This window comes from Diabrotica undecimpunctata, chromosome 8, assembly GCF_040954645.1.
Source record: "Diabrotica undecimpunctata isolate CICGRU chromosome 8, icDiaUnde3, whole genome shotgun sequence".
NCBI classification, from domain to species: Eukaryota; Metazoa; Arthropoda; class Insecta; order Coleoptera; family Chrysomelidae; genus Diabrotica; species Diabrotica undecimpunctata.
In genome coordinates, this window is record NC_092810.1 from 89,648,385 (window position 1) to 89,665,132 (window position 16,748).

General features: G+C 31.2%; 2 protein-coding genes across 2 annotated transcripts in view; one reads left to right on the plus strand and one right to left on the minus strand.

The window, feature by feature from the left end:
- Window positions 1-3,182: 3,182 nt before the first annotated feature.
- Window positions 3,183-16,391, minus strand: LOC140447755 (beta-lactamase-like protein 2 homolog). Its single transcript, XM_072540592.1, has 5 exons — window positions 16,239-16,391; window positions 6,973-7,172; window positions 5,217-5,386; window positions 3,977-4,287; window positions 3,183-3,814 (listed from the first exon to the last, which is right to left on the minus strand). The coding sequence occupies exons 2-5, from the start codon at window positions 7,092-7,094 to the stop codon at window positions 3,548-3,550; spliced, it is 870 nt and encodes a 289-aa protein (XP_072396693.1). The 5' UTR covers window positions 7,095-7,172; window positions 16,239-16,391; the 3' UTR covers window positions 3,183-3,547.
- The window catches only part of LOC140447756 (protein D2-like), a 53,476-nt gene continuing 51,786 nt past the window's right edge, over window positions 15,059-16,748 (plus strand). The window contains exon 1 of the mRNA XM_072540593.1: window positions 15,059-15,228. Coding sequence (XP_072396694.1) covers window positions 15,145-15,228 — 84 coding nt within the window. The 5' untranslated portion in view covers window positions 15,059-15,144. The remainder of the gene's footprint in view (window positions 15,229-16,748) is intronic.

Genomic DNA, 16,748 nt, shown 5'->3' on the forward strand with positions numbered 1-16,748 from the left:
AACTTACTAACAAGTGTCCCGGCCCAAGAGTAACATCTTTTATACGCTCGATGAAGTGGCCTGCGTTCTTAACGTAGGAATCAGCTTCTTCTGCGTAAGGCTGTAGCTTTTCAGCCAGGAACCTTGCCAGTGGTTGTAACGGTGATCCGATGGAGCTCACTATTGGTCGTAGTGGTAATCCATCCTTGTGAACTTTTGGTAGACCGTACAGTTTTGGACATCTCGATGATTTTTCCCGTGGAATAAGTTGAAAATGATGTTCTTTATTAATATTGGATGTTTGTATTTTTGCTTTTGTTGTTTTTTCTAGATATGTTGTCGGGTCAGTCGATATCTTCTCGTATGATGGATCGTCTAGAATATCTTTCATCTTTTGATCGTAGTCTGTGACATTCATAACCACCGTAGCATTGCCTTTATCAGCTGGAAGTACAATGATTTCTTTATTTTTGCGCAATGAATTTAATGCCTCTTTTTCCTCGTGTGTTAAGTTTCGTTTTGGCGGTTTAGCTGTTCGTAATATGCGTGACACGTCTTGGCGTATAGTCTCGGCTGTGTCGGATGGTATATTGGTTATTGAACTTTCCACTTCGCATATAATATTTTCAATCGGTATGCGTGCAGGAGCTACTGCGAAATTAAAACCTTTCGAAAGAACACTCTTTGTGGCTTCATCTAGTGTGAAGTTCGAAAAATTATAAACCAGTTTACAGGTATCTTGTTGTGGCGTTTCTCTCGGTTGTTATATATATATATATATATATATATATATATATATATATATATATATATATATATATATATATATATATATATATATATATATATATATATATATATATATATATATATATATATATATATATATATATATATATATATATATATATATATATATATAGAAAAGAAATTTAATCTTTGCAGATAAGTTAAATAGTAAACTCTTAAATATTGGGGAAATCTGTTTCAGATTTCCCCAATATATACAATAATGTTTTAATAGATAATATATGGTAGCTAATTATAATTTATTCTCTTTCAGCCCTGAAGAAGCCAAATTAATTCTCTTTGGCGAAAACGTTCGGCGAAACAATTGATACTCATTAGAGTCTTTCTTGCAGATTTCCCCAATATTTAAGAGTTTACTATATATATATATATATATATATATATATATATATATATATATATATATATAGATATATATATATATATATTTCTCTACCGTCTGTTGTATATTTGAGTTTTTTCTTACAATATTTTCTGTTTGTCTTTCCAGCTCTTGGTTACTACTATTCTTGTATTCTATCTTAAACGCACTTTTAAATTTTATTTTCAGTTTAAGCTCTTTTTCCATCATTTTGTGTATGTCTTCTCTTAGTCTATCTTCATCTTCAGACCTCTCAGTCCTCTCTTGCCCTCAATCTTTCCTTGGATAATTAGTTGAGGGATTGCGTATTTTTCTCCTCTCAGGATATGGCCCAGATATCCAATTTTTTGTACCTAGACCAAGTTGAGTAATTCTCTCTCAGTAGTTGTCCTTTTTAAGACTTCCTCGTTTCTCACCCTAGCTGTCCATGGTATGCGGAACATTCTTCGTAAGGTTCACATTTCGAAGGCCTCCAATTTGTTAATGAAGGATATTTTTAACGTCCATGTCTCCATGCCGTATAACAATATAAAATTGCGGTTATATAGTAGCAGTTTAAATTTAATAAAAGCTTGTCTTGCTTGTTCGGTACGGCATTTTATTTCAGCTGTAGGTACTCTCCATTTTTTTTTATTGCCTGTATTTAGTTTTCCAGCATTTATCTTTAAGGCATATAGTTTCCATACGGTTTTTATTTTATTTGCCATCAACTGCATATTATGTTCGTTGTCTGTGATTAAAGCGGTATCGTAGGCGTAACGAATGTTATTTATCGGGTAACCGTTGAACTTTATACCACACTCAGAGCCTTTGAGTGCCTCTGCAAAAACATTAATAGCAGACTTAATAACAGAAATAATAAAAAAAAGAAACATGGGAGAGATCGAGACAAGAGGGAGATGAGAGAGTGGAAGAAGATTTACTCCTTATTTTATGGAACAAATCAAAAGATGGACTACTAATTCTCAGTATCCGCCCTACCGACATGGTGTAGTGAGAGGGACAGAAGTAACGTTAGCTAAGAACACGTATCAGGTGTCCGTGGTTTTAGCAGTTTGACAGTTGCGTTTCACGATCGATTCGCTCGGATTCACGGTTGTTTGGATCAGGCGAGCGGACTGAATCCCACAAATCAGGGAGAGGACAATACCTCAGGTTGTTACGGTGCTGCGGTCTACTCTAACGGTCTTATAAATAGGGTTTCACGCGGGACAGACTTTTGTCCCGTCCCGCTAGTTTCTGTCTGTCCCGAACCGCAGCTATTTTCGCTGTCCCGCAAAGTTAACTTAAATTATATTTTCTAAATAAGTAAATATATTTTGTAATAATGGTATAAAGACAAATTTATTATTTATAATTTTTTTCTGAGCATATTTTGGTTTTACAAATTGTCTTAACAATTAATCATCAAAAATATATTATTAAAAGTCTGTAACTATTTTGCAGTTTTTTAAGAAACCTTCAAAGTAAGTTCTTTTTATTTATCACGTTCACGGTTAGATTCAAAGGTATCAATCATCTGGTGGTGTCGCCGTAATTTAGAGTGACAATTTATTACGAGGACCTAAGCCAAAACAATTTTTTGCATACCAGGCGTACATCGCAATAAATCAAAAAGAATTGTTGAAAACATTTTAAAATTTTCTGTTTTGTATAACTTAATTATGAAATCATTCCGATAATATTAAGTGCAGTTTTAGTGGGACATGCAGGGAAAAGCGCCCGCATCTCTACTTATGAAGATTTCCTAAAAAAAGATATCTAAGCTTAGGTTGTCCCCTTCTGATTAGCTTGTTTAGCTCTTTTAGCATAGCATAGTTCTTTTAGTAGGATTTCTTCCATCCATTCACCACTCATCTTAGGCAGTTTATTTTGATGATTTTAAGATTGTAAGCTTTTGGTGCCTTAACGAGTTCAAAATTATTCTTTTTAATTATTTACTAATTAAACATTTCTTTTCTTATCCTAAACACTTCTTTACGATAAATGTACAATGACCCATATGAAGAAAAGAACAAATAAAAAACAGCAATTTTAAGAAATTCTTTATTCAATTAATCATTTAGATATAGATACATAATACAAATAACTTATCGATATTATCTACATTAAAAATAAAACCAAATATTACATTAACAGTAGTAAAACAGCGATTTTAAGCAAGCTATTGGCATCTGAACAGTTACTTTATTTGCAATGAACAACCTATGAAAACAAACCACAGTTTCTAAGTCTTCTTTTGTCTCTGCCAATTTTCATTTTTTGGCCTCTTGCCATCTAGCCACTTAAACGCTGTTTATTACATAACCTATGACTAGCTATCACAATAACGAGCCTAAAAACAACTTAAATAGTAACAGCCTTTGGAGTCTCTAAAATTACAATGAAATAATACTTTTAACGACATTTGACTTCGTTAAAATCTGACACCTGCCATTTGTCATCCATTTGCTTCACCCTTTGCTCTCTGAGTAACTTAAGCAGATGGTGATTAACATTGTTCTGGGCAGCTTTGGTTAAACTTTCAGGGAGCTCCTTGTAGATCATTCTTACCAGATCCTCTTCATTAAAGGACTTTGAGCGGTTGTTGCTTAATACTTCCATTATTTGTGATTCACGTTCAAGCCTGTGTTTGATGTAGAAGGATATTTTCTCGGCAGGGTTCTGCAAGAAGAAAAAGAGCAAATGGTTAGCTACCAAAATAAAGAAGAAACAGTTTTTGTATATAGAATATTTGTATTAAGAGTTTTCCCTATAACTATATCTTTTTTAGTTGTCCAAAAGAGGTTGTATAGAATGATCAATATTTTACAAAAGTGAACTTACTTGTATAGTATTTCCATGTCCGGGAAGGATAATTGCAGGCTGTAGGTTAGCAATATCTTGCAGGGAACGCATATAATCATACAAATCTTCAAAAACAGCTGTGCCCTCTCCCAAGATACAGTCCCCACTAAAGATGACATTGTCTTCTAGTAAATGGAGCACTATGTGGTCATCTGTATGTCCTGGTGTATGAATTACTCTAAGTGTTGCTCCTTCTACTGCAAACTCTTGACCGTCCTTAAATGATTCTATTAATTCGTTCTTGTTGATGTCATCTTTAAGGCTTGGGTATTTCCAAACTTGGCAATGCTCTGAAAATATACCAATACTTAATTAGTGACAATTCAAAAAGAAAATAGATAATGAAAGCATAGCAAACTTTTTTCAAAAACTGCATTATCAAACGGTAGATACTGTTAATTTCATAAAGTCATAATTATATATTATAAATTAGTATCAATCAGTAGAATAGAGTGTAAGACATACACCAATATTCCACAACTATGAGAAGTATTTAAAATATAACCTCACTTTAAAAGAATATCCCAGTGACTCTGTCAGATATAAAGTATTCATTATCTTTTATTGTTTTTAAGGGAAATATAGAAGTCACACATTCCATATTAATTATGATTCTTTAATAAATCCGCTGCTATTTATTCTAAAATTACATGCCTTTGACATGTATTTCTTCCAATTTCAGATATTTCATATATTTTTTTAATAATATCATTAACAACTTTGGCAGTTATATACTCATTAACTGTTGAATTAGCAGTTAACATAATTATTAAATAAGCTTTTTTTAAAATGATTTCTGAAGTAGAGATTGAAACATCCAATTTTTAGTTAAAACTGTAATTTTCATTACAATCATTTATGGCATAATCTCATTTATATACTTAATATATAAATAAAACATGCCACAAGAAAACAGTTTCAGAATCATACATTTTTCTTATGTTTATATAAGAGTTTAGACAAAGATCATATAGATATTAAAGTCTGATTGCATTTTTAATTCATAGTTAATTCATAATATATGCTATAACGACTATCCATTATTATGTAATTTTTAAATAAAACAAACATTTACAGTTCAAAAATCAGTTCTGATAACCAATTATAAACAAAAAGCATCCTATTATTTCTTGTGTTAAATTGAATAACTTATTCAAAACCTTTTAATTTTACTAAATTTAATATATGAACAAAAGAAATGTGTAAATTCTGTACTTACTTGTTTTTTCTTTAAGTTCTGTCAAAATACCAGAGAGTCCTCCAATATGGTCATGATGCCAGTGAGTTATGAAAATATGGGCCAAATCGATGCCTTCATAGGTTAAGACAGATTTTAAATGGTTGATGTATTGAGGGATTCCTTCATCTCCTGTGTCTATCAATATTCTCCTAAAATACATATTAATTATTAATTATAGAACTAAGAAAAGAATATATTATACATATATATATATATATATATATATATATATATATATATATATATATATATATATATATATATATATATATAAATTTTTGGTGGAAATTTAATTTAAGATGGAAAATATATGCTAAATGACAGTAGAAGACATCATATTTCATCATAATTAAGTCAAATTTTTGTTTTATTATGTTAGTCTATAGAGAATGTTTTGACAAGAGATGGAGCATAATTTTTTCCTGGAAACCAGAAAAAAGGAGAAGGAGTATGCTCCTTGCTGACAGTGTTTGGATAAATAAAGGTAGTGCTTCAGAAGTGTTACTTGGCCATACAGTGGCCATTCCACTTATGGAGCCCTGGATTACAGAGGAGGGTTTGTTTTAGAAGGTATGTGTTTGGCAATGAGAGCTCTATTTTACTTTATTTTTGATACCTTACGTTTTTAACCACTAGCAACCCCAATTTGCCATCATTTTTTCTCAGACAAATTTGTCATCATTTAAATTTTTGTTCAACAATTAATTACTATTAATTGAATTAAAAATATGTGCAGACTCTGTTTGACTGGCAACCTATTATCAATGTATTCTCCTAATTTTAAATGTATGCAAAAATGCGAGTTTGATTAACTATATTATGAATGTAGTGACCTTGCAGTGTGATCTTAGATTAAATGTATTGATTAAATTTTAGTGACTACCTTAATTTTTATAACTTATTTATTTTTATGCTAATTGTTCATTTTTGTTTTGCTAAGAAATTCAATTAATAGATCATACACTGATTTGCTAAATGAGGCAATTATACATGATATATTAACTGGACCTGCAATGATTAGTTTGTACAATTTGGATAACTCTTTAGTTGAATCCCTGTTTGGTACATTTGAAAAAAGTTTATGGCTTCAACTGAAGTGTCCTTACTCTGACAAAAGGGTCTCTGAGATACTCCTATTTTAAATAGATGGACTGGGAAGCAATGATAGTAAATTGTAATTCTAGTAATACTGGAAGAATATTATTTAGAATGAGAAAACGTCGGATGAGAAATGCTACTGGCCAAAGATGCATGAATTGACTAATAGTGACTGATATGAGCTTTTTACACTTTTATATAAAGTTTCCCATTTGTTCCTGATATCATTCTTTATTAGTGGCAAAAAGTTGTTATTACTTTCAATCATTGCTTCTATTCCGGCCTTATAAGTACTTTTGGATGTTGTATCTACATCTCCATTGATATGTATTTTGTATCTGCTTTAAGGACAAGTTTATATTTAAAAGTCATTAATTGGAGATCCAATCAGTACTTGCAAAACCGATTTAGAATCAGAGAGTATTACAGCTCCCTTGATTGACTTTTTGACACACCAATATAGCGCTTTATTTATAACTAAAACATCTGTTACAAAAATTGTACTTCATGTATTACTGGAATACTGATGAATGTATTTTTAGGTTATGTTTGGTATTATTTAAATAGAACTAATGAATATAATATACAATGTATATTATGCGTCTATGTATATTCGTTGATAAAACTAATTGTTTACCTTTTGCCTGTTCCAACAATGTAGGTGTTAGTTCCCTGTAATGTCATAAATCCGGGATTACACCCTAATATTCTTATTACTCTGGGAGAAATTTTGGTCACGGCTGGTATTACGGCTGCCATTGTTTCTGTATTTTTTCGTAATGGATTTTCTTGAACTTGAACTCTTTTCTCTCTAGCGTGAAAATTAAATTATTCGATCTGAAAAATAAAGAATTAAATTTAGTAAATTGGTCAATAAAAAATAAAAACCGCAATTAATGAGACTTTGACGTCCTTGACATTTGACCTCGACACTTGTCATATGATTTTACATGACAATGACTGAATGACTAAGTAGGTAACGCAAGCAACGCATATCATATTATCAACTTTTGTATTGACACATTAGCAATGTTTCAATGCGTGGTTTCAATGTAGCAATGATAATGATAATCAATTCATCAATTATTGTAGAGCGAGTTTAAAATGTGCCCAGTGTAATAAACATATTTAATAGTCCAGACGTCAGAGATTTAACCCCTCTCTAAAAATCATACCGACAAGCTAAATTTTGCCGAGAATGTCAATTTTGGGACCCTGACCCTAAAAAAGATGCAAAAAGGTTTATCTATCACTTTTATCCCCTGGACATCTCCTTAAAACAACCAATCCCTTGGTAGTGGGGGGGGGGGGGGGGGGGTTTAACGAAAAAAAATTTATCGATTTACCTGAGATTTGTATACTTTTTCCATTGTCAATTTGCCAAGCGTCGGCTTTTGAGGTTCTTTGATGTCGATGCCGACCATTGGCGTGGAAATTAAGAAAAGGGATCAGTTATCAAACGCATATTTCAAGAAAAATCATATAATTTTTATTAATTTTTACATAATTATATTCAGGAAAATTTCTCAATTTTTGGGCAGAAATTGTTTAAACAATTTTTTAAACAAATTCAAAATATCACCTTTTGTGCTCCAAAAAATATTTTTTAGGTTTTTGGGTGACTCTAAATAAGATCTATGTCATTTTTCTCAAAAGTTAATAGTTTTGGAGATATAAGCGATTTAAAATCCGAAAAATGCGATACCTAATATGCATTTTCGAGGCTTGAAAAATATGTAAATGAGTATTTTTGAGATTCAAGAGTATCTAAACTAAAGTATCAACATTGATTTTGGTGAGAAATCGGAGCAATATTTTCCGTAGCAGAAAAAGGTGATCTTTTGAATTTGAATTGTTTCCGGCAAAAATGTCCGGCACCCTTCAACCTTCGATTTGTTTAAACGGGGCATTTTTGAATAGGACTCTTCAAAGGACAGAATCAGTTTTTTTTTCAAATGGGAGCGGGCTCACAACACCGAATAAATAACAAATTAATTCTTTCAAATTAAAGCTTGTTAATTTTAGTGATTTATAAGAATATTGGACTTATTATTTAGTTTTTACATAAACCATAATATTTTTTTACAATTATCTGTAAATAATGGCTCATTCTGTCAGAAAATTTTAAAACATTGTCTATCCAGCAATTAAGATAGTCAACTGAAATTTAATTTTTAAACACGGCCTACTGTTAATGCACAAACAGGGTGAATCTTCAATATTTTGCTTCGAGTTAGAGATATCTGAAAAAGTTATTTGGAAAAGATGTTCCAAATATTATTTTAACCCCACATAACAAAGTTTTATGTCAAAATTCGCACTTTTACTTTTTTCATTAATTGAAGAGCTTATTTCCAGTGTCTTAAATCCAAAATTTCGATTTTTTAAATTTTCTTTTTTTAAACTTTATAGATTTCTTCAAGTCTAGAATAAAGTTATATGTACCAAAACAACTTCTTATTTACCATTTAAAAGTGCATATGAAAATTGTAAAATTGTATAATTTGTATGTTAAATTTGTATGAAAATCTGTAATTTCATGGATTTCATTATATGGATGTAAGACACTTTGGAAATAAGCTCTTCAATTGTAGTCAGGATTCTAAAACGGACAGTTGGCTGTCCCGAGATGCATCTTTAGACAGCCAATTGTAGATTTAGGATCGAGATTACAAATAATACTGAAAAACTAAAATTGCGAATTTTGTCATGAAATTTGGTATGTGCGTTTACAATAAGTGGAACAACTTTTCCAAATAAGTTTTTCCGATTTCTCTAACGCGAAGCAAAATATCGAAAATTTACCCTGTTTGTGGATTCGCAGTAAGCCGCGTTTAAAATTTAAATTTCAGATGACTATCTTAAAAAAATGTGCACTAACAACATGTATGACTGTGCAAAATGTCAAATCTGTATGTATTTTAGTAGCTGATATATAGAGTTGTCTTCATCTTAAATGCGACACACTGTATAATAATGAATACTAGTGTTCAAGATGCATCGCGATAGCTGTAAAGAAATTAATTAGAAGGACTGAAAAGAATCGTCAGTGTGCCTGTAAAATTGTAAACTGTTCGCTGAATAACGTCTTTTGCAGCAGTGTCAATCCTACCCAATTTTTTATTTGGTCGCTTTCGTTTTAAGGAATGATCTGTAACTGTGCCTAATTTAATAATTGTATATATCGTCTTATACCCGATTTTTTTAATACATGAATTCTCGAAACAATTGCATTATCAGCCATCCCAATATTTTCTTTTTTCAAACACTCATACATATTTAAAACTATTCTTTGGGATTGTACGTGCAAATCTTTATTTTTTAATTCAGAGCTGTCATTAACATAATTGTCATTATTTATTGATAACACAGAAGTTGATGCATCTTAAAAAATGCCATCCTAGAAAAATATAATATTACTTATAACTTATATTACCAAGCCTCCGCCTCTGCAATAGGAAATATTTTAGTGTATCGCATAGCAGACAACAGGTGTTCATTAGAATTTATTGGTTTGCGCTTCGCGCTGTTGCCATAATGCATGAGTTTAAAATTAGTGAATATAACCTTAATACCATTATTAATATATCTGCAATTTTTCATGTTTCCAGGTAAGGTATAAAATCAATGAAATTTGGAAAAAAATAATACAATTCTTGTAACCGTTTTTGAGAACTTGGATTCTTAAAAGTTGTCTGATTTCTTAAAAGTCGATCATTATATCTATAAAAGTATTACCGCTAAATTCACCAACAGGGCAACGTCGAACGTTCAAATTCTCTCCAGACTACAATGTTGCCAATATTCGAAAATTACTTAGAATATAAGTAATATATACAAAGTTCACGGTTGCTTTAATTCATTAGTGAAGAGTCCATGGAAATATTAGTACCTAGTTAATTAATTTATATATATATTTTTGAGAATAAGTTCATATTATTTTTTAAGAGTGTCGTTCGTTGACTAGCAATTGAATAATAACGAATAGAAAATAGAGAATATTTTTTAAATATAACCTTAGGAATTTTAGGAAATATGTCTGACAACCTTGATTTGAAAGGCGGTCTCTTTGATACCAGAATAAGACATGTTTATGTTGGAAAATTATTAGTGGATGTACTATACGTGCCGTACAAAAAAATGTTTTAAATAAAAACTGTAGCTGAGATAATTTTGAACACAAATGTTTATTAGCACTTTTTGTGTAGAATGAACCAGCTACATTTTTTATTTAAAACATTTTTTTCTATGGCGTACAGATTTTTGTTAAATCGATTGTTTCCGTTTTTTCTCACTACTAGGGGGCGTTGTAGGGAGCTTTAACCATGATACTATGAATAACAAGATATATCTTCCCGTAGCACAAAATCGGTCGTGTTCGCGCATGCCGTCATTGGAGAGCAGAATTTGAATTCTTGTTAAAGTTAAATGGGATTTTTATGCATTCTGTGATGAAATTATTCGATTAGCAAAATAATAATATTAAAAAAAGGTTTAATAATTACAATAATCGTACACAAAAGGATATCTCCAAACTATTTATTAAATATTATTTATTGACACATACAAAAAACTGACATTACGAACGTGCAGCTCTCCAATTACGTCACGACTTATGCGCAATATCTTATCTTCTTAATCATAGTATCATGGCTTTAACTTTTTTAGGGTCGTAAAATTGATATTCTCAGTAAAATTTACCTTGTTCGTATGATTTTTATGAGTTCAGTGGCATTTTCGTCTCTGCATGATGACTGGAGTATTAATAAAATTATTAAAATCAATTAGGATGTAGGATTTATTTATTAATATGTACTACAAACCACCGGAAATACAATACCAAACAGAATGCATACGTAACTTTTCTCATCTGAACTTGGCGCCACAGAAGTAAAAAATATTAATTTTTAAATATGTATTCTCTTAATATTATCATTCCTATTTGCACTAGTTTTCTATTGTATAATTTGTTTATAACAATTTTGAATCTGATTAATTTTTTAAGCTGTCATGCATTTAATTTTGTTTCTAGATATCAATACATATACGAATATAAGAATGAACTATTATAAACTTTGTAGATCATCTTCAATCCCAAAATGGTCTGCAAAGTAAAATAATGATTGTCTCCCAGGATGTATTAAAAGATAACGTACTAAATAATATTTACCGATTTTATTACAGATTAAGGTTAACGAAAAAAAAAACACTTTGCAGGCGGTTAATTTTGTTTAAAATTAAAACCACAATAGTTCAATAACGTAAATTATTGAACGCAGTGACGGTACGAATCATTTTCTAACAAATAAATACATACTAAATTTCTAAAATATTTTTAAGAAAAAAGCAAATTTTTTAAAAGAACATGACTCCCCGGAGGGGGTGTAGTGGTAATCGTGATATTGTGTATTTCCGTCTTCAAAGATCTCTGTTGTCTCTATCTCTTGTCATTTCTTTGACTCATCCATAGGTCTTTTGCATATTCCTGTAATTTGGTCGATTCATCTTGTTGGTTATCTTCCTCGTGATCTTATATGCCTTCTAGCTTTCCTTGGTTAATACGTTTTTCCATATTTTCTGTGTCTGCCCTCATAACATGTCCATAGTATTTTAATTGTTGGAGATGAACTTTGCTGGAAAGTCGTTTGCTGACCTTTAGCTCATTTCAAATTAAATTATTTGTCCTGTGGTCGGTCCACGGAATTCGTAACATTCTTTTTTCAACTGAATATTTCGGTGGCGTCTATCTTCTCTTCGCTTGTCATAGGGTCTACGATTCACATCTGTATGTCAGTATTGGGAATATTAAGCAGTTGATCAACCTCATTTTTAGAGTTCGTAAAATTTGAGAGTCGTCTTTGATATGTTTAACTGCAGACCAAATATATTCAAGTATAAATCATAGATTATTACATCCAATAAAATAACATTTACACTTACACGACAAGGTTAAGTTTTAGTCTAAACTATAATTTTTTTATAGGCAACATGAATGTTGATAATAAATTGCATTAAATTAAAATAGCATGAAAAATAGAACACGTTCTAATTTTTCGTCTAGCGCAGATATTGCTTGAAAATATCGCTTGGGCATGCGCAGGTGCATAATCTGTCCTGCATAGCTCTTGCATAGCTCTTGCATAACATGACAATTGCATAATGTAAAGTCGATTTTGTGTTCAGAACTTGTTCTCCAGTATCTCCGCCTTTGGTAAACCCAGTTTGATCTTGGAGTATTTCTCTTTGTAGGAAAGTTTTCAGTCTCTTATTGATTATATGTAGCATTATTTTGCTGTCATGTCAGAAAAGGGAGATAGTTCTGTAGTTGTCGCATTTATGGAAGCTGCCTTTTTGATATATAATCGTTATTGTAGATTTGTCCAGTCGTCAAGCCATTGGTTTGAATGCCATAATTTGTTACAGAGCAAGTGAAGCAATTTTATTCCGGTTTCTTCTGTGGCTTTGATTATTTTTGTTGTTATCATATCTGGACCTGGTGCTTTGTTATACTTGAGTTTACTCATCGTCAGTCTTATTTCATTCTCTAATATATTAAGTTCTGTTGGTTTTCAGGGTTCCTGTGTGGTCTTCAACGGTCCTAGTTCTGGCTTTAAAGTCTCTTGGTATGTATCGTATTTTTCTAAATGGATCAATTTCTTATATTTTCAATTATTTTAAGTGTTTCATCTGTTATCCAGTGTTTCTGTTTCACAAGATAAGTATTTACCTTTGGATGATTAATTGGTGTTATTACACAATGTTTAATAGTCTCCCATATTTCTTGTGATGCACTCTTACCAATAGAATGTATACTTTTTTGCACTTCTTGGAGAAGGTCGTCCTTCTTTCTTAGTTATATTCCCTTTGTCTCTTTTCGTAAGATAGGGCTTTAAGTTTGAAAGAAGAGTTAATCTGATCCACATATCGCCCCTGGATATGATCTGACTGAATTGATGGTCTCCAGCGAATATTAGTGAGGATGTAGTCAATTTGATTTCTAGACATATCTCCAGGACGTTTTGAAGTATAAAGTCGACGTACATGGTGTTTAAGATAATGGAATAGTTATTTGTGATAGCAAACTCGATTTAGCGATTTCCTCTTTCATTTCTCTGACCTTTGCCGAACTTTTCCAGTACATTCTTTATGTCGTCATTCTGTATACCTAGTCTTGCCGACTTTTGCGTTAAAGTCAAAGTCAACGCATATTAAGGTTAGCTCTTTATTTGGAACGTTAGAAATTGTTATTTCCAATGTTTCGTAACTTTCTTGGAAGTGTTGTATCACAACCATTCTGCTGATGCAGCTCATATTGTAAAAATCCAATGATAAGCCGGTTCAGGATCATTTCTTATGTGCCTTATTTTGGTACTGCTGGTCGCTGCTGTCCTCAGTCAGGAATATTTAACGACCTTCTGGTCGAGGTGTTAAAAGGGAAGGAGGCATATGGATTAGATGGAGTATACAATTGAGACCTGTTTCCTCCTAGGAAGAGCTTAGGAGAGAAACAGCAGATGGCGTAGAGGCAAGGTTGCCAAGCCCTGAAGTAGTCTGTCCCAGCCTGGGGAAAGTAAAGATAGAAAGGAAGAAAAAATGTGTGTAAAATAAGCAACGTATTACACTAAGATTCTGGAATGGCGACCAAGGCAAGAGGCATAACGAAGCAGAGGACGGCCACCGACTAGATGGATGGATGATATCAAGCGCATCACCACAAACTGGATGCAAGAAGCTCAATATAGATATAGGTGGAAAATTTTACGGGAGGCCTACGTTCAGCAGTGGACAAATATAGGCTAATTGATGATGATGATGATTACATTAGTTCACTATTTAGAATTTGTACAAAAGTCAAAACTACTATAAAATAAAAATTCTATCGCTCTCGAACCATTATGTACGTTAAGTACCTTTTTAAATTGAAACAATTCATTTTATACATTATTTTATATTTTGGTTAAAACAGAAAATTATATAATAGCAAATTATGTTTACATGATGGGCGTTTGTAGATATTTTAGTTAATGAAAATATTGAACACAGTCTTATGCCCAAAACTGGATAGGGAATGTCATATACCTAATTATATATATATATATATATATATATATATATATATATATATATATATATATATATGTATATATATATATATATATATATATATATATATATATATATATATATATATATATATATATATATATATATATATATATATAAGACTACGACCGTCAAGTTATATTTTAAAAGTATTCAACTAGTGAATTCAGAGGTTTACTAGGTCATTCAGGTTGGCAAATAAAAAAAGAAGTCAACTACTTCATTAGTTTATCGAAGACGTTTCGCTTTATATTTCTAAAGCTTCATCAGTTCTAACTGAATATGTAATATATTATCGATGTTATTATAATCCTACTGTAAACTTTACTCAACATTTAAAACTAACTTAACAAAAAAAAAAACAAAAAACACACAAACTCTGCAGATAATAATGTTCATATTCGAAAATAAGAAGATTTAAAAATTTTCAAACGGAGTTTCATCAGTGAAAGACTGCCAATGAAATGGGCTGCATAATGAACAAAAACATCTAAAATGTTATCTTCGTTTCTGCAATAATTAATATATCGTTTCGTTCTTATCTCAACTACGCCTCTGGAAGGAAATAATCGTTAAGGCGGAAAAAGTTCGACCAATAATATTTAAATAACGGTTGAAATATTTAAATAACGAGATTGAAGGAATTGAAGTAGACGTGGCCAAACAATACAGGTGTAACATATTCGCGGTTCAAACTAAACCGAATATGGCAACAAACGTAATTTTTCTGATATTCTGTGTACTGCTAGTTGCTGCCGATAAGACGAAAGATGATACAAAGGAACTAGAGGTAAGAAATTTAAAGTTTTCTCTGTATTTTAGTAGAATGAGGTGTGCCCAAAAGTGTTAATATTTTAAGATTTTGTACTTTAATGATGTGTATCTAACTATATTAAATCAAAACTATTTTTTGAATAAATAACGCTGTTTTAAAGTAAAGCAGTATTTGGGTATTTAATTTGACATTTTTATCAATAACTTAGGTATTTGTTAGATTCTATTATAGGATACTGTATGTGTACCTACTTCAAATTTAAGAAATTTGAATTTTCGAGACCGAGAACGGATACTTGTAGAACATGCGACAGACGTGCATGTGTGATACACATTATGCAAACTTGTGGGGTTTGTTGTTACTCAGTAGGTATGTCAAATTTTATTGTAATAAAAAAAACTAAAGATTTTTTATTCGGTCCAAAATTCAAAACTGCTAAACGTTAGGAATGAACATGAATTTTCATTTAAAAAATATTAATTAGGTAGATCTCAGATAGGTATGTAAAGATGCATGAAACAGTGAATGTATAAAGATTTATCAATATTTTGAAAGTTCCATTATTCAAGATCAATTTTTAAATAATAGTTATTAGCTTCCGATCTAGAAATTAAAACGTCAAATAAAGTTTATTTATCTACAATTTAAGGTAGGCAGGTACCTATATGTTTTTTTTTGAAAATCGTTTATTTTTCTAACCCTACTGCGGCCAATTTGTTTATTGTATATCTTCGATTGGGTAATCTTCTAGGTCAGGTTTTAGTGTTAACGACTACTTACGTAGCCAGGACCGATATCTTTACATGCTCTCCCAAACACGGTGGCGGCCCAATTAAATTAGAAATTGAACAATTTCTGGTGTCTGTCGGGATCGAACCTCAGCCGTCGGGCTTAATAACTTAATACCTAGTCATTGACTTTAACATTATTTGACATTAACTTAATACGTCTATGTCCTCCACTGAGGTATATGTAATACGCGACGAGATATTTTATATAAAAATATAAGTTCATGTTTTACTTACTTCAGTAATATTTTTCTGTTTTTCAAATCGTCTGAACTAGATAATTCGCACGTGTTAAAGGCACAAAAATCTAAAAAAAATGAGCACTTCAACTTCTTGAAAGTTTTGCAAGAACGTCGGGATACTTACTAAAAGAATACCCACACTGTGGAAGTTTTATATAGTCAGTTCTATAGTCTTATCAAACTTTTTTGACCTCGATGTAGTTCAAGTCTGATAAAGTACATCAAACCAGACACATTCGACAGAAGGTTAAATTTGTTATTTTTTAGTTTTAGTGTTTCTGTTTATGCATGTAAAACTGATTTTGATAAAAGGAGTATTTTGAATACATACTAAGTTTTGATAAGGATATAGCCTTTTTTGGTAAGTCACAATTTTGAGAAGATTTGTTTGGTTTCAGTTTTTACTTAATCCGGTTGTTAACTAGAATGTTGTTTTGAGTCGAATGGCGCTGACATAAAATATTTTATCTCATTCGTGCGCATTCTCTGCATTTTTTTACTAGCA